At 40.9% G+C, this 24,479-nt stretch overlaps 3 protein-coding genes across 14 annotated transcripts in view; 1 reads left to right on the forward strand and 2 right to left on the reverse strand.

Moving 5' to 3' along the window:
• The window catches only part of CIB2 (calcium and integrin binding family member 2), a 38,853-nt gene extending 29,466 nt beyond the window's left edge, over window positions 1-9,387 (reverse strand). For 3 of the 9 annotated variants that reach the window (XR_014854349.1, XR_014854348.1, XM_085070913.1), the window contains exon 1: window positions 2,529-3,247. Coding sequence is in view for 1 of the 9 variants with exons in the window: in XM_085070913.1 (XP_084927039.1) it covers window positions 2,529-2,579 (51 nt within the window). In the remaining 8 variants the exon portion in view is untranslated. Of the gene's footprint in view, window positions 1-2,528; window positions 3,249-4,805; window positions 5,767-5,816; window positions 7,429-8,711 lie in introns of those variants that run through there. The other 6 variants (XM_085070915.1, XR_014854350.1, XM_085070918.1 and 3 more) reach the window with 6 other exon arrangements.
• Window positions 9,388-9,497: 110 nt separating this feature from the next.
• Window positions 9,498-21,819, forward strand: IDH3A (isocitrate dehydrogenase (NAD(+)) 3 catalytic subunit alpha). The gene is made up of 11 exons (XM_085070910.1): window positions 9,498-9,655; window positions 11,761-11,823; window positions 13,516-13,599; window positions 14,772-14,886; window positions 15,419-15,606; window positions 15,822-15,955; window positions 16,537-16,639; window positions 16,732-16,796; window positions 18,933-19,017; window positions 19,524-19,676; window positions 21,576-21,819. Exons 1-11 carry the CDS (start codon window positions 9,629-9,631, stop codon window positions 21,657-21,659), a joined length of 1,101 nt encoding a protein of 366 aa, XP_084927036.1. The 5' UTR covers window positions 9,498-9,628; the 3' UTR covers window positions 21,660-21,819.
• The window catches only part of ACSBG1 (acyl-CoA synthetase bubblegum family member 1), a 48,798-nt gene continuing 39,125 nt past the window's right edge, over window positions 14,807-24,479 (reverse strand). For all 4 annotated transcript variants that reach the window (XM_085070907.1, XM_085070908.1, XM_085070906.1 and 1 more), the window contains one exon: window positions 14,807-24,402. In XM_085070907.1, coding sequence (XP_084927033.1) covers window positions 24,326-24,402 — 77 coding nt within the window. In that variant the 3' untranslated portion in view covers window positions 14,807-24,325. The remainder of the gene's footprint in view (window positions 24,403-24,479) is intronic.

A 24,479-nucleotide genomic window follows, 5' to 3' on the forward strand; every position in this document is an offset into this window, starting at 1 on the left:
AAAAAAAATTTCCTCCTGAAACAGTGTTTAGGTGCTATAAGCTTGAAGCAATTTGTGCTAAAGACAGAAATGGTAGACGTTACAACCAGATAATACAATGTCAGATATATATTTGAATAAAGAAATTGTAAGTCTAACCATGAGGTGAGTGAGATTTTGAACAGTTTTCCAACAGGAACTGGGAGGAAGTAAAAAAAAAAAAAACCAAACAACTAAGACATATTTTACAAAAATGATTGACTCTTTTGCTTCTGTATGCTGATACTATGAACCCTGGATCCTGGAGTATTATTGTAAGGAGCACAGTACTAACTTACAGACACACAAACTCACAAGAAACTGCTTTAGGGAAAAAAAGAAAAAAAGATGAACCAATGGTCCATTTATAAAAGCAATTTATGTGCAGATCCCCTCATGTACACTGGGGTACAGATGTTCACAACAGGCTGTTGCAATGTGGACTGTGGTACACAGTTTTACTTTGGCCCAGGTTTAGAGGCTCTGGTAACTTAGCTGCTGGCTCAAGACATAAATATCTGCATTAAAAAAAAAAAAATGGAAACATTGCCCCATTCTTCCCTTTTCTGTTCTGAAGAAATTCCACGAACGAGAAAATTGCAGGTAGGATGGCAAACCCCAAGGCAAACAGCTCCACTTGTATTATACAAACTGCCTTCTTCCACAGGATTCAGCAGAGAGGCAAGAGCTCTCTGTGTAGCTGCCTCCAGCAGTCAGCCCAGGATCGTTTTGTTTAAAAGAGGTATGGAAAACCAGTAGATCAGAGGCAAATCACCATTAAAATTATGTCTTTTTCTGATTCTTTACAGCATGAGACTAAAGTTCCTCCCTGACAAATTCTGCCGGTCAGTTATTGTCCTGAAACTTGGTCTTTTATGGTACTTACCAAATATAACAAGTGCTGTTACTAGTCAAAAATTATCTGTCTCTGCACTAATGAACTACAAGTCTGCCTGTAACAGAGAAATCCCAAAGGCGACTCAATGCACTGGGCCCAACCCCTGCCAGGCTTCGAGATCAATTACCCAGCATTATGAAAGGCAGGGGCTGCAAAACCCATTAGAGAGAGGCAATTTCTACATGAAGAGCACTGAATTAGGGATGACATTTCAGCTCCTGCATTTGCCAGTTTATGTCAAGAAGATAACATTAATTACATTTGGATTTTGTTTTGTTTCACTGCAGTTGTGCTCTGTTCTGTGTTCACTTTTATTGTTAGTAAGAAGACAGACATTGGTGCTTTACAGATCTTTGATTTCCCTCTCGCCTATCCAGCAGGGATGTGAAAAAGCTTTTTTGGATCTTGGACGAAGTCTGAGACCATTAACTTAGATTAATACATTACAGACTGCTGGTGAGAAGTGTGACAAAGTGGAAATTAAAGGAAGTCCATTGTCACATTTCCTACAATGACCAAAAAACCCCCCAAAAAACTAGGTATTTATAAAAGCATTTAATTTATGCCTTATTTTCAGCATGGGATAATGGTTCAAAGTATTTTAGAATATACACCTGCCCTCATTCTGTGGCTCACTATTTACACCTGTGACAAGTCCATGTTAGCAGTAACTTGAAATAAAATGAGTAACTAAAATAATAGTTTCTACTTCAGCGACTTTTATCAAAGATCAAAAAGGTAAAATGTTATTAAATTACCCAGTCCCTTATGGGTCTGTATCTGTCCCTTGGTTATCACAAGATAAACTAAAACTTCATTTCCTGTGCTACTAGTTCAATGTTTGTCACCTCATGTAGTAGAAGAGAGCAGTGCAGCCAGCCCTGGCTGCCTCTCTTAAGGAGTCAGCTGCCTCCTTCTTTGGCACTTCTACCCAATTCATTGCCTCACTTTATTTTCAGAAACTTGCTCAATATGCCCACTGTGCAGAGAGCTTCCTGTAACCCATTTCAGTGAGATTTTCAGTGTGCTGAAACATGGCTAAAAACTGGGATTTTTTTTTTTACGCTATTTAAAAACAGTTCATGCATTAAGTAACTAAAGAAGTACCAAGTTACCCTGACATAAAATGCACACTTACTTATGTTCAGGTAAAAAACTGTTTTCCAGGAGTGGATGCAAGCATAACAACACCTAATCTGCAATTACATTAAGCATATTTCTATGACTTATCCTTAGGAGAAGTGGATTTAGACAAGACCTTTTTTTTTCCCTTTCCACTCTATTGTCAGCAAAGGCACTGGGGAGAGAAGGTGCTACATTTTGCCAAGCTAGTCACAATCTTTATCCTGCTTCCTAGTTCAGACATTGAGGATGTGACTCTTCTCCCTCTATACAGAGAGGGAATTTAATGAGTATATTCAACGACCCAGCCTTAGAGTATTATTGTAGCTGCTGGCAGGAACAGTAGAATATATACATGCAGGTTACAAAGGAAGTTTTCAATTATATTAGAAAAAAAAAAAAAATGCTGCCCAAACCAAACAAAACGGCAAATCATAAACATATGTAGATTATTCCTTTCCATCCCCTAACGCAAACCAAAGTATCTTACCTGGTAGGCATCTAGCTGTTCATCAGTAAATATCGTTTGCTTATTACCCATCTTAAATGAGGAATTCTTCCTCTCTGCAAATGCATCCCATTAGAAGTAGCTGGATTCCTCTGTGTTGTAGGCATTTAGAGCACGTATACTCCGTGAGTGTGCTGAAACAATCCCAGAGCCTGCATCGAACTGGTGTGGACTGTACCTGCCCAGTGAGGAAGGACACAGCCCGGGAAATCTTTGCAAAGGCTTGACTAGAGCGTGCCAGGAAGGAAAGTGTTAAAATCACAGGCAGGTGTCGTGCAAAAACAGGGATACCAATCTGCCCCTGTTCAGATGCTTTTCTAAGAGGCATACGGAGCTTTTCTAACCCAAACCCCGACCAGCCTCTCCTAGCAGAACGCAGCTCTCTCTTGCCTCGGGGTGTCACTCAGGGCTCTCCTGACGGCACCTCCAGGTTTTGGAGCAGCTCTGCGTCAGCCAGAGGCGCTGGGCAGCGCAGCCGTACTGCCGGGCAGCCGCAGCCAGCCTGGGAGCTGGGGAGTTCACGGGCACCGCACGCTGACCCGGGCAGCTCTGCCATCGGCGCTGCTCCGGGCTGCCCGGGGCCACCCGGCTGGGTGAGCCTCACGCTGCCCTGATTGTCCCCACGACAGCACCAGGTGCCGCGGGGAATGCGCAGGAAACGCTCATCTCTGCGCTGCGCCTATCGAGGATGCGAGTTCACCACCAAAGGTACCAAACTCCCGGGTACAGCAGTGAACGCAAAGACTCCTTCGCACATTAACTAAATTAAAAAAAAAAAAATCGGCAAGATTAAAGTAGTCTAACAGACGCTAACCCAACTCCTTAGTCTCAAGCAAGCACAGCTTGCTTGAAAAAACGCTACCACAGCCTAAAGCAAAAGCAGAAAGTGCCAGTAGAGGGCTCACGGGGTGTTCTAGCGCACCACAGCCCTATTGATGGGAAAATAAAAAAATAAAAGAGCATTATGAGAAGCAGACAGACAAAATTATATTATCTAACATCTGCAGAAGGATAAGCTCTTCTAACAACAGCAGGAAGAAGTCTGAGTGAGAACGGATGGGCATGGGGAGGGAGGACCCATTATAAGTTCACTTTCCATTCACACACATAGGAGCAGGACAAGGTAAAATTCCTAACTTCTTTATTTACAGTCTGCCAATGGTCATTATTTCATTTCCTCATCAAGATAGCACATTTAATAAAAACACTTGGAGAATTATCTTGTGCTTTCCCCTACAGCTTCTAAAGATCCTGGCCTGATAACAGGATTGGATAATAGGAGTTCACTTTACCTTGGTGTATAACAGCAAAGAACAAACATATAAAAGTATAATGAAAGCAAATACGTTGTATACATAGTAAAAATATCCGATGGAGTGTGTTGGATATGTAGGTAAGAACAGTCTACAAAGTGCTGAACTGCAGGCTGTTGTTATGGCTTATTCAAATTATAACGTTTAGAAATGCAGGTTTGATTAGTTGCAAACCAGCACTGCCCTGAGCTACAAAAATTAAAAGGTATTATCACATACACAAAACAAATGGCTTGGGATGAGAATGTAGGCAACAGGGCTTACTAGCAATAAGCAAACATCAGAATTGTAGCATCAAAGAAATGGATACTAGCAATACAGCATATTGCAGCACAGTTCAGAATAAGAGAGAAGAAGCTACAGTAGTAAGGAAAATACAAACTGAGTGATCTATCTATCTATGAGATCAAAAGATCAGCAAGCATCTGTTCAAATATCACAGTTGTACTGACTCTTGCATGGCCAAACTGATCTCTGTTTTCCCAGCCATTAGTGCTTTTTTTCCTTTTTCCCTGGTATATAGTGGCATTGGATTCTTATTATGTTCCAAAAGGTTTTCCACAGATAAGTCAGAATATTTTAAAAAAAAATTTAAAAAATCTGCAAAATACAGTACTTCAATTTTAATTTTTTTATCAGAAACCAATGATCTATAAGGGCCACTTGAGACTAAGAACTTGCACAGTTCTGAAAGTTCATACCCATCCTCAACTCTGAATGAGCTCCATCATTGGCTTTAGTGGTTATACATCTAATTAAGCATGGTTAATATCTCTGATCTGGTGCTAGGTTCCAATTACTGAAATGCAAGAGATAACAGCTGCTCTCAGTGAGACCAGACCAATACTTAGGTAAGTGATTTGCACAAAATAGCATTCCATTCACAGCCACCTACTTCAAGCTGCCCTTCTATGCAAATCAGATTAAATATAAATGGCCAAATTACCTCTAATGTTATTAGACAGAAGTTAATTGCCAGCAGGGGTGGATTTGGCTCTGTATCTTTTAGTGATTCTGTTCATCTAGCAGTACTGCTATGGTGAAAAGCTGACATCCCATCTCTTCATTTGTCACCTGCTTTTATCTCCCTGGCGGCTTGGTCCCACTGTACCCTAGATGACACACACATCGGACAGAGACTATCTTTTGAATCAGAGTAACAGCAGTAAAACAGCAGCAGGGCTGCATGGAAAGCATTAACCAGGTAAGGCTTAGTTGTGGTTACAATGTAGGCCAGAGGCAGAGATCCTGAGGTTCACAGACATACTCCTCTTTCTTCCTTTGGGCCTGGCTTTCCACTCTGCCACCTCCACTTTCTCTTGAATATTAGAAATGCCTTGGTTTTATTCTATTGCAGGGAAATTTTGCAGGGAAATCTGTATGGCTAAAAGAGTTAACTGCTTTAAAAGAAATATTCAGCTTACCCAGGGAACAGCACCCACTGAGTATATGGACCAAAAAGAAACAGTTTCTCAAATTCTTCTTGCCATACTCTGAAGAGTATTTTTTCTTAGAAAACAGAATTAAAATACACATTTTAAAAACTGTTGAGGCTTCCACTATACCAGCTAGCTCTTCTCAAGCATATTACAGTGGTAACTGTATTTCAATGCATAATAATCTTGCTATATTAATTGGGTAATATTCAAAGGCAGTATAATGCACGAAGTCTTTTTCACTCCTATTTGGTTGTGCATGTCAAAGTTCAGATAATCTTCCAGTTTACTCTTCACTTTTTCTATCTGTTCATATTTATCAAAGATTAGTTGTATTTTCCACCTGGGTGTTAAGCAAACTTACTCCCAGCATGTTGCTGCAACAAATCAATACTTTTCAATGTGCACAGCAGGAACTGACCTTAAATGCTACCAGAACCACCAAACTTCACTGTATTTCAGATTTTTAAAACTGTTTGGAAAACCAAGTGATTTGAAGCTATTTAGAATACATAACGTACCTCTTGCAATCAGTTGCAAAGTTTAGTAAGGAGGACTGCATATATGCAATAATCTTGCCATTCCACTGCTCATTATTCCAGAGACAATGGTTTAATAGCCACTGCTCATCTGTTCTAGAAATTTTAATCGTAGAGCAGGAAATACACTGTTACCCAAGTACCACAGTGTAGTACTTCACAGCAAGAGGGCTGTGGGCTGCAATGGTCTCACCCTCCCTGAAGCTGCTCTCTGAGCAGAGCTGCAGGGCTTTGTTTCTACAGCCACAGCTCAGGGACTTGGACACACCAGGCTGGCAGCTCCAGACAGCCTCCTGTGCAGGTTTCCCTGCTCTGAAGTGTTGCAAGCCATGGCTGCTATAGCAGGTGACCACTCTGATTTAGTATGAGGGGTGTAAGTTGAATGACCTCCAGCAGACAGGTCAGAGTACCTTAAATTGCCTCTGTAAATTATGCAGTGAGAATGTGATGGTGGTTTAAGTATGAAAGCTCTTACTCCTCACCAAAGGAAGATCAAGCTCCTATGAACAGATCACTTTACCTGCTCAGGAGAGGATCCACACAGAGTTTTAACAATCACATGGCATATCTGCTGCTTTCACATCTTGGTTTGCTACACCTTTTAATGGGGGAGAAAAGAACCTGAGAAATTTCATGCCCATTATACCAAATATTCCAACAATTTCCTTGTGACACAGGTGTTTGCTTCCTTGCAGAACAACTGTTCAGGAAGAGTCACTCTGTGAGCAAATAGAACAGTTTTGATCCAGAAGGGCTGCCTGTACATTTATTATGTTGTTACCTTCTACAAGTCCTTAGGGCTCACTTCTGCTGCAGGTGTGAGTAACAATGATCACTGCTTGCAGTGGGAGAAGTTCTGTCCTCCAATGATGCTGTATAAACTTCCCCTAAGTCTCTGGGGCTTGTTTTATTTACTGGAAAACTATTCACAATTCTGTTTGCTTACAGATAAACAAGGAATAATAACATTCACCTACTACAGCTGCTGTGGGGCTAAAAAAAGTTCCTTAAAGATGCTACAGAGCAACAAAACATTACCATTGCAATATGCTCCACTGACTGTTACAACTTGCCTCTTACTTAATAGTTCTCATGAACTATAAATAATTAACTGTAAATACAACTTTGAAATCCTAAAATATGTGAAAAATGTCAGTTTTTGCTACTGCAACTGGTTAAAAAGTTGCTTTTCCAGCACATGATGGATGGGAGGATGCTCAGACCCCACTGAATTTATCTGGAAGTGCTATCCTGTAAGAAAAGGCTTCATGGGTCTGAGCCCTGACTGAGGAATGAATAAACAGCTTGAGAAAAATGCAAGACTTTGTCCCTCAAACCAATGAAAGCTGCTGTGTGACTAAATTGCATTCGCTATGAGAAGCAGGAACTTTCTAGGGAGTTTTTAATGAGAAAGAAATAAACAGAAAGAAAAAACTTGTGTGAAAATTTGTTGGTTTTTTGATCTCATCTACCTAGCTTTAAAAATACTCTGTGGTAGAAAATTGAGGTTTCTGAGTGCATTTCATTAAGCATAATTTATCTATAAGAAATCAAATAGAAATGAACTTTTTTTTTTTTTGAGACAATGTCTTTAAATCATTAAGAAATCATTTAAAAAAGAGAGAGTAATGATTGCCTAAGCAGACTAAATGTAATATAATTCATTTCCCTATAGGGAGCCTCAATATAGTGATCACTGGGGAAAAGACAGTACTGCTGTCTATTATGTACAGGCACATGGGTTTATTACTATGTTGTTCAGCCCTCCTCAGAACAGATCCAAACCAGTCACTATTAACACCTTATTACCGTAGCAATATTATAGTAACACCTACAAGACACAGACCAACAGGTGTTGAAAATATGTAAAAAAATTCTCTTATTTACAATATCTCCTCTCCCCTCAATTTACATTCCAAGTGCAACCCCACAACAGGTAGGTGCAGATACAGTCACAAACACAAGAAAGCAACATGAATATAACTGTTAACTATGTATATAGTTACCAAAAGAAAATCAGTATCAAGAGAATTCTGCACATCTGCCATTACGGACATGTGAATGACAATTCTCAATTCAAAGCAACATCAAAACCAAGATAAAACACCAAGAGAGGAAACGCTGTATCTCTGGTGTCTTGTCATGGGAAAAAAAAAAGTGCAAAGTGACTCTCAGAAAATGCAGGCTACAAGTGCTGTATATTGTCAAATATAAATTCTAAGAATTTCTACTCACACATTTAAGATAAAAGGACACTACACAGTCTTAGTCCTCAGCTTTCAAGCACATCCAGGAGAGCTAATTAACTGGAAAGGTTGCAAGTAATCTGATAACTCTATCTCCAAAAACTGGTACGAAATTATACTGAGACAGAGCCCAGATTTTAATGTTGCCAAGGTAGGAAAAGTTTTTAAAGCAGTCATTCCCAGAGGTATGAGCTCAAACTGCTTGGTGCTTTACTCTGCAGAACACCCCAGCTTTGACTGCCAGCTTCATGAGCGATGAGCTGGCGTGCTGTGAGCTGCTCTGGGCGGGAATTCGGACAGCTCCGGGCGGCAGCGGGCAGCCCTCGGCAGGCACTGCTGGGGAAGGAAGGAACACTGCCGGGGAAGGAAGGGGCACTGCCGGGGAAGGAAGGGGCACTGCCGGGGAAGGAAGGGGCACTGCCGGGGAAGGAAGGGGCACTGCCGGGGAAGGAGCACTGCAGCCTCAGGGCTCCCACAGGCCCTGCCCCTCCTGGAACTGATACAGTGTCAGTTTTTAAAAACACTCAGAAAGTGCCTCAGAAATGAGGGCAAATAGCAGGCTTAAATTGTCCCGATCTCAACAGCTTTGTTTATAACACTTTAAAGTACATGGGTTTAGGAGGTTTCTTACCTCCTTCAGCAAAAACCCGACATCTCCTTTCTTAACAACTATTTTTTCCCGTAAACGACCCAGATCTAGAGGCTGAGATTCTATAAAACCATCAAACGCTTCAAAACTAGGGCCTCTTTGAAAACGGGTTGTTTGTCTCTACACAGACGCCACAACGGTACCTCCTCAGACACCGCACCGCACCGCACCGGGGCTCTCCCGCCTCCTCCGTCCTGCCCGGGCCATCTGCCCCGCACCTCCATCTGCCCCGCACCTCCGCCTGCCCCGGCACCTCCCGCACCGCCGGGAGCGGGGCCTTTCCGGCAGCGCCTCCGCCGGGCCCCGGGATGAGGGCTGAGGGCCGGGGAAGGAGGCTCGGATCGCCTCAGGCGGAGGCTGAGGGGCCGCGGGATGAGGGCCGCAGAAGGAGACTCGGACCGCCTCAAGGAGCGGCGGCGGGAACTAAGGGGCCGCGGGCTGAGGGCTGAGGGCCGGGGAAGGAGCCTCTGACCGCCTGAGGCAGCGGCGGGCGGGAGCTCTCGGGCTGCGGGCTGAAGGAGTAGGCTCGGACCGCCTGAGGCAGCGGCGGGCGGGAGCTCTCGGGCTGCGGGCTGAAGGAGGAGGCTCGGACCGCCTGAGGCATTGGCGGGCGGGAGCTCTCGGGCCGCGGGCTGAGGGCTGAAGGAGGAGGCTCGCACCGCCTCAGGCAGCGGCGGGCGGGAGCTCTCGGGCCGCGGGCTGAGGGCTGAAGGAGGAGGCTCGGACCGCCTCAGGCAGCGGCGGGCGGGAGCTCTCGGGCCGCGGGCGCTGCGGCAGCGGCGGTCCCGGGGCGGAGCCTCGCGAGGCGGGGCGGGGCCGCCGCTCCCCGCGCGCCGGTTCCGGTTTAGCGGCGGGCGCGGAGCTCTCGGGCCTCGGCAGCCGCGGTGCCCGGGCGCGTCATGGCCGCGACCGCGTGGATGCCCACGGTAGGCGGGGGGACGGGCCGGGCCGTGCCCCACGGCGCCCGGGGCGCACCTCGGAGCTCGCTGGCGCCCGAGGCGCGGCCGCCCGGCCGCAAGGTCGCGGTGCCGCCGGGCCCTGGCAGCGCTCCGAGGGCGCAGGGCCGCGGGCTCGGGCCGAATGGCGGCCCCGCGGCGCTCGCGGGTTCTCTCTCTTCCCCCTGCTCGGGGCGGCGGCGGGAAGGGCCGGGGGGTCGTTACTCGAGCGGGCCGGGCCGGGCCGGGGTGCGCCGCGCCATCGCTCATAGCGGCCTGCGGGGAGGTCGCGCCGTAGAGGTCACAGCAGCGGCGGGACCACCGCGGCCGCGGGCAGCTCCGGGTGCGCGGCTGACAGGCAGCGCAGCCTGGGAACGCCAGCCCGCAGTGAGCCTGCGGTACCAGGCGCTGCAGAGCCGGCTGGAGACAGCAGACACCGGGCTTTAGGTGGTGGCTTTCTGGCCCCCACACCTGTCCTCTGGGATTTACTGCTCTGAACCATTCTGAAATGCAGGCCTTAGCCCGGGGCTGTCACGGAGATGCTGCTTTTTTACCTTGAGTAAACGAAATTTCTTTTGCACCTTTAAATAATAGCCTGCTAGAGGCAAAGTCATTGAGGCCGCCCCGTTTAACCTATCTGCTAAAATAAGGAAGAACTGTCAAGAGCTAATAGCGACACGTGACTTTAAGGTCAGAATGGATCAGTTTTCCTTAACTGGATTCTCTGTTGGTGTTAGCAGTGTTGAACTTCAGTATATAATGTACTAGGCCCGTGATTTCTCACTAGACAGACTGTTCCTTTTCCATGGCTGCTCTGGAATGTGAATCCTGTTTCTATATGAAGAAACTGTACCATAAGAACACACTGTACAGTCAACTTCACATTTTCACTTGATTGCTCTACCTTCATCCTTAACCAAATGGCTTGTTTTGGTAAACACTGCTTGCCTGTTGCAGTGACCTTGTGCATCTCTTGTGGGGCTACAAGTAAAAATAGATCTAGCTTAGATTACTTCTCCCACAGCCTTCATTACAATATACAGGAGAATTATACAGTGTCTAGTTGTTTCTAGTTGGTGCCAACATAGTTTGTTCCCTTTGCCATACACCATAGGTGTCAGTAAAGATAAGAAATAACAAATACTAATGGGACAGGAGAGGAATGCAAATTGTCAAAGTCATTTCTAGCCTGGTAGCTGCAGGCAGCCTGCATATGTGGATGTGGCAGAATTGAAGTAGTATAACTCTCTGCAGTTAAAAGTCTTCTGGCTCTTAAGTCACAGAGGCATCAACAGTCCTAGAGAGGAGGGTAAGACTGAGAGGCTGTGATTTTTCTGCTGTTTAGGGATTTTGTCCATGGTGCTCAACTGGGCAAGAGCCCAAGCGTAGATACCATCCCAGTTTTGAAGTTTATTGCCAGTTCAGAATATTCAGATATTAGAAAATGTAATTCTTTGACTATGCTGTGTAGACTCATTGCTATGGTGAATTTTGTCTTCAATGTGCATTTCAGTTCCACTTTTTAAAAGCCATCAGGCATGCAGAAGGCAACAGTACAACACCTACAGGTATAAAAGGCAGAAGGACAAAACTCACACCAGTTTGAATGGGAGAAGTGACACTAATGCAAAGTAGTTTTGCAAACATCACCTAAAATGTGTAAAGATACTGTCCACCCAACTGCTACCAGTGCAGTGTTTAATTTTTCACTTTGCTTTCCACAAATCTTCCTCCTTAGCATATCATGTATTTAGTTAGAGTTCCTGCAGCCTTGCTTCCAACATGTTGTGTGTGAGGACTTGAGGAAGGGTGCAGTGACCCCCAGGCAGGACAGAGGAGCACAGCGCAGGGCAAAGCACGGCTGTCCTGGGCTCACCTTGTGCTAAGAATACCCACAAGGGCCTGCTGCACTGAATGTTAGACTGAAACTTGGCAAAGCACTGGCTACTCTGATTTCATTTGGATTTTTATACTAGTTTGAGATAAGAGATTTAAAGCAATAGGACTTTAAAATGGAAGTTTGCCGCAACATTGTTAAACTTTTCAAATTCCGTTTATGCAGTAAAACAGCATATTTTTGTTTTGTGTTTTTGCAGGTTTCTCGATTGCTAGGTGCTTTCAAAAACCAAAAAAAGGTGACCAGAAGTTTTGGTAATGCTGTGAGTATAATAGTCCCATTTTTTTCTTTTAAGAAGTTTCTCAATAAATGGGTTTGGAAATTTGTAAGATCACTATTGTTATTCTTACGTTCCCAAAAAATAAGGGCTAAACAAGTGAACATGCATGCTTTTAATGCCCTGCTGGATTTATATCAGTTAATCACTGTCATTGGCAATTGCATATTCACCTAACTGAGAATACAAAAGGCTCTAGCAAAAGATAGAAGTAGCATGGAAAGTTTTCCAAAATATGGACATAAGCCAGTTTTCCAAAATTCATCTGGGAATGGGCTAATATTGGGCGAAGTAGAAAGATTGTTGAGAAGCTTCTCATTTTCTTTCTTTTGCAGACTTCCCTCTAAGCACTAGATTTACTTTACTGCTGCTTTTAGAATTCCTTGCATCTAAAATTCTGCCTTTTCAAGGTCCTCTTTAAACTATCTTAGACGTTGATTGTGTATTTCCCTGTAGATGTTTTACCTTCTTTATGTGTCTGTGTCAGAAGTGCCCATGGGCCTTCTTTTCAATGAGGGCAGAAGCAGGGCTCAGCACCCCTAAGCAGGACTTAAAGAGGAACTGTGGCTTTTAATTATAAGTTTTGTAGAACAGCAGGTAGAACAGTTAGAAAAGAAGCTGAAGGGTCACTTATATAGTATAAAAATCAGAAGGAGAGGCACCCCTGGTTCTGTTTATAGCACAACTGTTTCAGGCTCAGGTGGAGCCCTGCAGTGCTGTAACTATGTCAGTCAACACAAAACTACTCTCGAGGCATTCCATCAGTGACAGCTTGCTCAGCAGCAGTGTTCTTTTATCTGAAGCTCTTGTTTTTCTGTTGTGCACAGTGAATTTCTTTGGCTCAAAAGTTAAAAAATCAGTTAATATATATTGAAATTCTGAATATCACCTTGTGAGTTGATTCTATTGGGGATTTTACAGACAAAGTATGTGAGCTGCCTTTTTTGTAGGTAATAATGAGCCCATAAAAACTGTTGGAACTCTTTAAATAAAACAAAATGAGATGGAGCACATACCCTTAGAAAAGCAATCATATTTTTTTTTTTCATCAAAGCAGAATACATTCTTCCCCTGTTATTCATTGAGCCTGGGCTTTTTTTTAACGTTTGATGATGATAAAAGAAAAGAACTGAGGACATTATGAGAGGAAAATAAGTTGGTATTGTTAAAAATGGGTCTGAGATTTTTAAGAGGTCTCTTGAGAAGTTTAGCTTGGCATGACCATTTTTTTAAGGTGAATGTAGCTTTTCATCCACATGATAATTTCTAGCATGTGTCAGTATTATGCAGCATGTTGATAATATTGTAGACATATGTGGAACAGAGCCATAGCTAGGTAATATAACCTTCTCTCCAGATTTCCAGAGGAAAGCATTAAGATCATTATTATCAAGGAGTACTGAGCAGGAATCTGCCTTTCACACTCAACCTCTGTTTTGAAATAGGAATAAATAGCAGGCAAATTTTTAAACAATTCTCTCAAAACATTTGCTCACTCCCTTGGAAAGCGAGCTAGTCCTTCTCACTTCCAGGACTGCTGTTCTTCATAGGGAATATTTGGTAAAGGAAAATTTATTTTATTTTCTAGTAGTTACTTGGTTACCACAGCACTTGAAAATGTTTTCTATGAAGAAAACAAACGTTCATCTGTTGTACTACTGATATTTCTTTACCTAGGCACAAACGGTAACTTTAATCCCAGGAGATGGCATTGGACCTGAGATTTCTGCTGCTGTCATGAAGATCTTTGATGCTGCCAAAGTAAGTCATATTGGTCTTGCTATAAGCATTGTAAATTTAAATACAGCAACAAATATTAATTAGGTATATTAAAGAAAGCTTACTCTTTAGCTTCCAAGAGATTAAGTCATATTTAAGATGTTAAAGCTTCTTTGAAATAGAAAGACTTTGAAGCTTCAGCTATTAAAAGACAGGCATATGATACCAAGGCAGGGCTTGAAACTGTTAGCAAACAGAAGAGTAGAGACTTGAGAGCAAATGCTGTGTTTAAGTTTTGGAAATGTGGACTTAGTGTCATGTGAAATCATCTTGTTGATGTGGTAATCCTGAGCAACTGATAGAAGATGTTCTTTCACTCATTATGACTTCCAGTGCAGGTGAAAAGTATGTGTGAAAGGACTTGCTTATTTTAGGAATCCAACTGCTGCACTGCCCAACACTTTCAGTGATATAAAAACTGACTGTATCCAAGAACTGTTCTCTTACCTATCTTAGAAACTTCACCAGAACTTGTCAAGTTTCCTTGAAAGGAAATACAGCTCTTCAGGCAAGATGCCTGTTAAATTGTTCCACATTTGTAACAGCACCCAGGCATTTTCCCTTTCTATTACAACTATCCAACTTGGATTTGAAAAAAGTGAAGCTCTGTTTAATTATATTGTATCTTTTCCTTTATGATAATTCCTGATTAAATGAATGGGTGGCAGCCTGTCTCCACTTACATTCCTGTGGTGAATGCAAATTCAGAAAGCATTGTGGAGCATGTGCAGATTTTTAGTTAGATAACAGATACATATCTATGTAATGTACTATCTTCCAGGCAGTAGGGATGATGTGTTCTCAAAGAATTCAGCTTTAAAATGTTGTCTCTTGGATACAAGGAACTCAACAGCTCTAAAACCTTGAAAGAAATAGCATGTTTGCTGCAATTCTAACAATATCTGTTATATGACACCTAGCGTGGCATTGTGGTATTCAAGTTTATGATGATTTGCTGCTCACACTATTTCATTTTCACTTAATCAGATTTTTCAAAAATTATTTTAGTTTAAACATCTCATGCTTACACTCACTCACCAGAGAAAATACCATTCAGGAAGGCATGGACAAAATTCCTTACACACCTTCTTGTGGAAGTTAAAACTTGAAGCAAAGTCATGACATTTAAGTTAACATAGAGTGTGTGTGTTTAGGCACCTATTCAGTGGGAAGAGAGGAATGTTACGGCTATCCAAGGACCAGGAGGGAAGTGGATGATACCGCCAGAAGCCAAAGAATCCATGGATAAAAACAAAATGGGATTAAAAGGTATTTTAGGGGTTAATACACAGATATTAAATACTGTTGTGTTTATCATGAGTCTGATGTAACGCCAAAGTTCTTAATCTGTAGCACAATAAAATGGGTAATTATAGGGGCCAGCCTGTCAGGTGGTTGTCTGTAATCTCGCAACAGTCCATTTCCAAGCCATAAGTTTGATGTTGTAGTTGAAGGTGAGTATTACCACATACCAACCTCTGGACTCTGCAGAAGGCATTTCTAAGATACACAATAGTATGCAATAACTGTATTCCTAATGAGTAGTATATTTATGTGTTTTAATGAAAACGTTTTGTAAAATCTATTCCATGTAAGGGTCGCAATTTGGCCTTTACCCAGTTGATTAATGTGCCTGTGCAGTAGTTGATAGCACAGAGAATTCCCATGGCATTCCAGCATAAGGGTCAAACAGGAATTTGGAGATCCTCTGTAGGAGTCCCACTCGACCTAGAGTTTCAGCCCTCAGATCCATGGAGGGGTTTCTTTTCTCGTTGATCCTTGTATCTATTTTTTTCTCTAGGGCCTCTGAAGACCCCAATTGCTGCAGGGCACCCATCGATGAATCTGCTGCTGCGTAGAACCTTTGACCTTTATGCCAACGTGCGTCCCTGCGTGTCCATCGAGGGCTACAAGACGCCCTACACAGACGTGAACATCGTCACCATCCGCGAGAACACCGAGGGCGAGTACAGCGGCATCGAGCACGTGGTAGGTGCTGCAGCACTGCTTCTGCTGCCTTCTCTGCCTCAGCACTGCTAACTGCCCATCTCACTGCGGTGCACTGGGATTTTTCACGTTTGGTGCCTTTAGAAAAGCTCCTCTGTTATGAAATTCATTCTGCCTCACTCAGAATTCTACTGCTTGGTTCCAAATGGGAAGAATGAACTTACACTTATACTCTTGATGGAACTCTTGTCTTCCAGATTGTTGATGGGGTTGTGCAAAGCATCAAGCTGATCACAGAGGAAGCCAGCAAGCGCATTGCGGAGTTTGCTTTTGAATATGCTAGAAACAATCATAGAAGCCACGTGACTGCTGTGCACAAGGCGAATATTATGTATGTTGACACTTCTTTTGAGAAAAACAAAATATCAATGTGCATTGAATTATAAATAACTTCTTAAGTCTTACTCAAATGTGAAACTTCTGTTGATGGCACTGGGAGTCAGTAAAATGGGGAAAAAGTCAAGTAAATGCGTCCAAAATCAAATGGGCAGTACTGACCTGGTATTGACAGGGCTGTGATAATTATGTACCAATGTTCTTATTAGTAATCCTTCCTTCCAAAGCTTTTATTTTAGAAACTTTTAAACAAGGAAAATGAATTTAAAAACTGAGGTTGAAAGTGGCTGGCTGGTGTCTTTTACAGTTTCCAAGCCACTTCGTACTGAGCTGAGTCATAACACATGATATTATGTGACACCACCTTCACAAATTCACTAAGCCTTTGATAAATGAATATAAGTCATTCTGAGAATTAATGTATGCCTGTTAAACCACTGATACAAAAATATTTTAAAAGGGATAAATAGTCACAAAGTACTTTTCTGAACTCTAAACCTTTGTTGCATGCAGTTTTCTTTATCTTCAGTACTGCTTCCTTAACAATAACTGCAATATTCTCTTATCTAATTGCAGGAGAATGTCTGATGGGCTTTTCTTGAGAAAATGCAGGGAGGCAGCTGAAAACTGTAAAGATATTAAATTTAATGAAATGTATCTGGATACTGTATGTCTGAATGTGAGTATATATATTTATATATGTTTTAATTGTGGGTTTTTTTTTTTTTTCATTTAAATTCTTAACTTTAATGAAAATCTACTTCCTTCTAGATGGTTCAAGATCCATCTCAGTTTGATGTGCTGGTTATGCCAAACTTGTACGGTGACATCCTCAGGTATGGAAATTTTAATTTAAACTCCCAACATGTAAATTACTGATACTTTCCCAATAGTCATTGAGGTCATATGCAAGCTAGATGGGTGATAATTTTATGCATTCAGACTTTTTAAAACTGCATAAATTGGACATTACCTGGGAAGGAAGCATGGCATTATTATGTTTCAATTATTAACATATTGATGGGAGGGGCTATATGATGAGAATGTAGTTATTATTTTAAAAAATCTGTTTCTGCTTATGGAGGTTATGAATATTGTTCAGATGGGGCAGAAGAGAAATTTCTCCAAATGTGCAAAGACTGTAATGGCTTACATTGTAATAGAGAATGAGTGCCTGGTTAGATATTAAGGAAAAACTTTCTCATCCTCAGCACCAAAATAGATTGTGTAGGGTTACTGTGGGACCATGATGTACACAGGGAGCTCATCATACAGTTCAATGAGTCTGCATAGTCACTGAAGAACTAAATGTGTGGCCTCTTAATATTCTGCCAGCTCTTGGTTTATGTATTACTTTCCATACCTTCAAATTAAATTTTATATTTGAATAACATTAATATTAGAGGTACTTGGTGGCTTGAAGGCAAAACCCATCGGCACACATTTTACATTCTGCAAAATTATTAGCTAGAGTGTAAATTCCATTAAACACTCGTAAAATGAAAGCGTTTTAATCTCAGCTCTTAAGTGTATAATGTGACATCATTTCTCCTCACCCTTCTGAGAGATTGAGAAAAGAGCCTGTATCAGAAATTTTATTTAAATGTTCAGCTATTTACATCTTAGAATCCATCTCCTGTTTTTGTGCAGATAATAAATTTAAAGGTAACTTATTTATAAAAGGAAATTATTCTTAAGCTTCTGTTAAAATAGCACTCTCTTTGTGATAAGGCAGTCTGTCCAATCTAAGAAAAATCAGATTCTAACTACTAATGCTTCTTGCTTTAAGAACTGGTAAAGGCATGCACAGGGCCCTCACAGCAGCTCTTACACTGTTAACTAAAAGAGATCAATCATCATCAATACCTTTTCACCCACTTCACTATCACCCATTTTAAAGTTCTTATAGAAATTCCATTAAAAATATCATCATTCTAAAACTTTTCACTAGATTTGAGTCTGTTCTTGAAGAGGGCACTGTCACCACTAGGTGAGGTCTCACCTGCTGCTCTAAAAGTATGAACAAAATGCCAGGCAGGTTCCTTAGACTGAATAGGTACAGAAGCAAATCTCTTCTCTTTAAGCATTAAGTATTTAGAGTGACAAATGGAGACTGTATCTAGTTTTGCCTAGGCTCTATGTAAGTTAAGATAATTGGTTTATTTTAGTTTAAAATACCGTTCTGCAAAGTCTTCCAAACTTTTCTCCTTGTTAGTCCTTGATGAACTAAGTTGTAGGCAATAATTCTGTGTGTACAGATTTAAAAATACCAGTTTTAAGAGCTTTGTTCATCAAGGTGTTCAGCTCTGAGGGAACAGTATGATGACAACAGGCACAGTTGGTTTGTCCTTCCCCATGTTAATTTTGGTGGAAACCAAATGCAAATTGCTTATGTCTGATAATCTGCTAATGTCACACTTGTGGCCTGCTGTTGAGTAAAGAGGGGGAAAGCTAGTCTGGTGTCACTTGGAAAGTGTTCCTTGAAGCTGAACTATACACTACAAAACCACCAGTAATTCACCTACCTGAGCAGAGTTCTTCCACATTTTTGAGAAGGACTTTACATATGAAAAGTAGTTCTGTGGCCCCTTTAGAGGAAAGAAGATTTCTGTATACTTACAGGATGTAACAATTATTTTTTGAGACTTCTACATATATTCTGTGCTTTTAGTACTTTTCATTGTGCCTGCATCTTACCTGCTTTATTCTAGTATTTGGAATTTCCTTCTAATTTTCCTTTATTACATTGTCTTCTGCATGTACTTCTAAGAATTTTCAAATGTTCTGATGGGGGTACAGGTGGCTAACAGCATCTGTTCTTTCTCATTATTATTCTCAGACTGGGCAGGTGTATAAATTAAGTTATAGTTGCAGTTGATTGATAAACAAAAATATTTTAATACCTTGCAGAGAGGCAACTGCATGTAGAAAAACTCGTGGGGTTTTTTATTTGGTGGATGGTTTCTTTTCAGTGACTTGTGTGCTGGACTCATCGGGGGTCTTGGAGTAACACCCAGTGGAAACATTGGTGCCAATGGAGTGGCCATTTTTGAATCGGTAAGTCTTGTTACACGTGGCAGAGCAGTAATAACTTTGTCTCAACTTGAGAATCTAAAACTTTTCCATGCCACACAATGTGGCTGCCATTTTTTTAACAAAGTGCTTTGCAGAACTCTTTTTTACTGTGAAGATGCTCAAGCTTTACCCCCTGTGAGGCTGGTTAAAGTAGATATTACATGCAGGTTTTTTGCATGTCTTTTTTTGACCAATTCTTTCTTTTCCCAGTTTTTCATAAGATAAATGCCCCCTATGAAATAGAACTTAAGGGGCACAATTTAAAGATGCTAGGTGACCTAGTTTTCCCTGTCTGCTGTCTTTGAGCGGAATTGTTTTAGTCCTTGCTATCTCCTTTCCACTGACTGCATCACAGCAAAGTAAGTCCTGTTTTAACCCACTGGTACCTGAAGACCTGTGGCTCAGGCTGCTTGCACACACTTGGATTGCCTAGGACATTTTAGTCAGCCTAATGACATCATAACAAATACGTTTACTCTTATTTCTAGGTTCATGGAACAGCACCAGACATTGCAGGGAAAGACATGGCAAATCCAACTGCCCTCCTTCTGAGTGCTGTGATGATGCTGCGCCACATGGGACTGCACAAACATGCCTCAAAAATTGAGTCGGCATGCTTCGATACCATTAAAGATGGAAAGGTAACAGGAGGCTGTGCAAAGAAATGGAGTGACTTAAAATCCTATTGGATCAAAGCAAGAGTTAACTTGGAAGGTCCTCACCAGAGTGGGGGATGGCCTGCTGAGCTGGCCTGTTGCTTGAGCAGTGTCACTGTCCTTCTCTGATAGTAATTATATTACCTTTGGTGATACTAAATCTGCCCAGCTGAGCAATAAGGGCAGGCATTCCTTTTGTCTCAGCAATGCTCAGCTTACGTTTCCACAGCTTCATGAACTCCAAAATAGTGAACTGGATGGTTGTTTTTCAGGAAGGGAATCAGAGTTTCAAGTAATTATTAGAATTTCACTTATGAAGTTTATAAAACATTAAAAGCATATATATTGAAATCTGGATCCTGAAGTGAAGGACACTCATTTGCCTTTCACAGGCTTGATCATCCACTTTGTTTATAGCATTTCAGTCCTGACTGTAGTACTTCCATTCCTGTTTTTTCAGCATGATTATTTTCTTTTTTTCATTCTTACTGCTTTCACTCATTTTTGACTACAAAAGAATAGTTTTTATCCAGTATTAATTTTTTCTCTTAAGATTATATATGTTTCCCTGTGGAAGTGAGTGTCTTCAGATTCATGACTCAAATGGGATATTGGAGGGAGGGGAGGCTTATGCTCTGAAACTTGACATATTTGTGGTCTTGCCATTATTGGTTCACTCCTCTACATTGATATCCATCTCTTGAAAGCATAGTTGGAAAGATCCTGAAGAGTGCAGTTAAAGAAGATTAGCAGCTAGCCACGCTGGTTCAGTTATCTTAGGCAGGATGATGAGAAGCTGCTTTGTAATTAAAAGTAAAAAGAATGTTGAAACCAAAAGTTGTCATCATTTTATAAGTTTGCAGCTATCTTGCTGTGTGTAGGAGCCAGTTAAAAAATATCTAAACTTACAACTGATTAAAGAGGTGCTTCTCTAAAATTTCCATTTACTGCCTTGGAAATAAAATCCTCAATCTGCAGGTCAGTAATTCCATGGAAGATAAGTTTTGTGACATGGCTACTTGTTTACTAGTTACTTCTAATGTTATGATTATATGCTTACAATGGAGAGAGTCTTTTTAACTGAACGTACCCCATAATGCAATTTAAATTACAAGGTCCTAAAATAGTAACCTTGATTGCTTCTCTTGCTTGCTATTCCTCCCTTCTCCTCAACCAGTTAATTAAGATCTGTGTGTGTGCCATACAGGAGGAAATGAATGAATTTAATTATCTTCTTGAGTGCTTTAATCTAGCTAGGTTCTTTTACATTGCTTGTAAAAGAAGCAATGTTTTCCACTTTTTATTTTACTGTCTTCATGATGCCAGACAGGAGCTGTACTTGATGAAAGATTTTTAACTCTACATTTTCTATCTCTTAACTAAACTAAGCAAACTTTGAGAATTGTTAACATATAGAATTGAGTTATGTATGCTTGTTATGTGTGGGTTTCCTTAAAAAAAGATCCAGTCTTACTGAATTCATCTCAATTAGTCCTTGTGCTGAGCCTTCATATATGAATTTTACTTCCAAAGGACAGACTTCTTACTGAAGATGTAAATACTTAACCATTAGTTACACTATTAAAGAACATTGTAGAGCTTTGACCACACACACTTTCTTCCTGCAGTTAAGATAAAATCATGTTAAAATCACGTTCCAATCTGATAACATTGTAAGTGCTTCAGGTATACTCAGGTTTCCCCTACCTGCACAGTCCTTACTGATGAAGTCTCTATGGGATGGAGAACTCAAACTTTGTGCATTCCTCTCACCCTATTTACTGTCCATACACAACATATCACAAGAACATCCAGAACTGTTCAGAGACAAGACTGGCCCCATAATACATCTTAATAACATTACTTTTCCTTTCTTTCTCTCAGATCTTGACAAAAGACTTGGGAGGCAATGCCAAGTGTTCGGAATTCACAGAGGAGATCTGCCGCCGAGTACGAGACAAAGACTAAACTTCCCTCATACTGCTGGTGATAACTCTGGAAGGACATGTCACACAGAGTACAATATGTGTAACCTGATATCCATATGCATATAGTTTGCTTATCTCTTGAGAGCAAACTTTTTAGCTGAGGCCTCTCCATTAATAAATCTAGTCCAAATGGCTACAAATGATGCTTGTGCCTGCTTTCGGTGGACTTTTCCAAGTGCTTTGTCTTATTTATTTTTTTCTATCTGGTGAACATTTTTATGTAAGTGAATTCATTTATTGGCACTGTAACTGTCTATTATTTTTCATTTCAATTAGAGGGTTTTACTTTCCACATAGAAAAATTATGCAAACAAACCAGTAACAGAATTAGTGAAATATAAAAGCACCTTAATGGTTAAAACCTACTTTATTGATCTTGCAGAAATTGAGAAGATAGGTTTTCAGCCTAAGAGTAGCACAAGATGACCTTCATAAACAGAAACGGGTATGAAATAATTTAAAATAGCAATTTCATGTTAGAGCAATGAGAAAATCACTTTAGATACTCTGGTGATTCATGAAATACAGCCCTGCCCACCAAAGGCATGAATTAAGAAATACAAAATTCTAGAGATTTAATCTATTTCTGTATTTGAAAAAACCTACAACCATTAACTAGCAAGGGATGAGAATTAATGCTGAGGCAAAATTATTTTTCAAATCTATATACCAAAATAATTCTTACCAGTTTTCCTCTCTGAAACACACTTTACAACAGAGTTCTAATGAGGACAAATTATACAACATTACTTCCGCCATGTATTGTGAGGGGAAAGTATTAACTTTGCAAATTTATACTAAATATTTCATGACTTCTGCTAGAATGCTTTTTGTGTTGTAGTTTTCTGCACAGTCTGTTCAGTGTGTCTTCCTGTATTGACTAGTAATTTTATTCTAGAAACTCTGAATGTAAGGGACTGGTCCTAAATGGATTAAGACAGATCACCGGTTTGGCTCTGGTGCCTGTGTTCCAGAAATACATTTCATCCCTATTCAAGGGGATCTGAATCTATTTTTTCCTTGCTTACTAAGCTTAATGGGTGCAAAAGCAACTCTTTCCCCTCCCCTCTCCATCAGATGCAAATTGTCACTCAAGTCAATTCTGATCTGTAGGTATCAAGGTATTGCTTCCATTCCTGCACCCTACAAGAAAATAGGTATTTTCAAACTCAGTATAGCACAGGATTATCCCTACTGCCAGAAGCAGGCTTCTTACAGCTTAATTCTATTCATAGAAAGTAACTAAGTGGAATAATATCTCTTAAGACTGGTTTGGGCTGGTTGTTTCAGAAGTAAAACAACTCTGGAGTAATGACTTCTCCTGTCGCTCTCTAAAGTAAGCATCCTAGCTTTTTTATACAGTTTAACAACCTGCTGGAGGAGCTTTATTCCTCTCACACTCTGCTTTTGGTGAATAGGGCAACATTTCTTTCCGTGTTTTACAAGCTGCTGCTTCCTTGTTTCCTTCAGATTAATACTGTTAAAGAAATTCTGAATTACCATTGCGCACAAAATGGGGAAGAATAAACTTTTCAAAGTCCTATTGCTTGTTTTGTTTTTATAATCTGAGGCTGCTACTTTGTCTTATGTGTTGAGCTGATTATTGGTACTTGCAACAAATCTTAAGTCTGTAAGATGTGTGAGATTGGCAATGGAACTTTAATGGAAACAATATCCTGTTCTCCATCAATTTTTTGTCTCAATAACAGCGGCTGTGGCCTGCCTGCCTGTGAGCTATTGGAACTCTCTGCCAGAGATCACTTACAGCACACCCTTTAGACAACTTCATGCCAAGCATTTCCTTTGCATAATACAATTTATTTCTCATATGGGTAAGAAGAAATGCAGCCCACATTTGTCAGAATTAGTGCAATGTGAATACTGAAACAGGCAGATACACACTAACAAACACTGCTTAAAGAAAAGTACTGTAAACAATTTTAAAGAAATTTCTGTTCTAGCATTTAATAGCATTTTAATGTGAGAGTTTCTGTACTTACTGCTTTGTGTCTTTCAGTCTTAGGGAGCTACTCCCCTGGTTTTTTTGATTATTTGTTTTTAGGATAAATAGTAATGCTTTTTTCAACATGGACTTAGGAAATGAACTGCTGTTTTCACAGAAGTCTGAATTCTAGGCACTAGAGAAGTAGGAGTGTCTTCAGGTTCTGAAATGTGTTAGTGAACAAGACATTTCTCTGGGAGGGGAAAAAAGTCCCAGCCCTTCTGATTTTTGTTTTTTCTTTAATTATCACTGGAGTGATATAGCAGTTTCATTAAGCAGTACTGCTATCTACCAAAATATGTCATGAGCTACAGGCAACGCCCTGTTGGAAAAAAAAAAAAAAGGAAGAGCACTGTATAAAAATTTTTGTTTCAATCTAGAGGAATTAATTATATCTGCTTTATACAACATAAAAGGGTGTTTTAAAGGTCACAAAGTAAATGCAGTATTAGAGAATGGACATGCTGTAAAAAGAGGACAAATCATCGGGTGAGTATCAGGAACAACTACATTGACACAGCAGCTTTCTAGTGGTTTGGTTCAATAGACTACAAACTCAAAACATAAATCTTCATTAATGATTTTGATTAGAAAATACTTCCTTTTGCTCACAGATCTTCCTTAATGCTTGGAGGAAACACTTCTTATTCTTCATAGAAGGAATCTACTTCATTCTGGTATTTCTCAAGCACGGCGAGCCGCTTCAGCTTCATTGTGGGACCTTAAAAGAGAGGGAGCCAATTCCAGAAATAGGAACAAAAATTCCTGCTCAGTTTGAGCTTTGGTGCCTAAGTTTTT

The sequence above is a fragment of the Lichenostomus cassidix genome, chromosome 10, assembly GCF_008360975.1.
Source record: "Lichenostomus cassidix isolate B80296 chromosome 10, HeHo_3.0, whole genome shotgun sequence".
Classification (NCBI taxonomy): Eukaryota; Metazoa; Chordata; class Aves; order Passeriformes; family Meliphagidae; genus Lichenostomus; species Lichenostomus cassidix.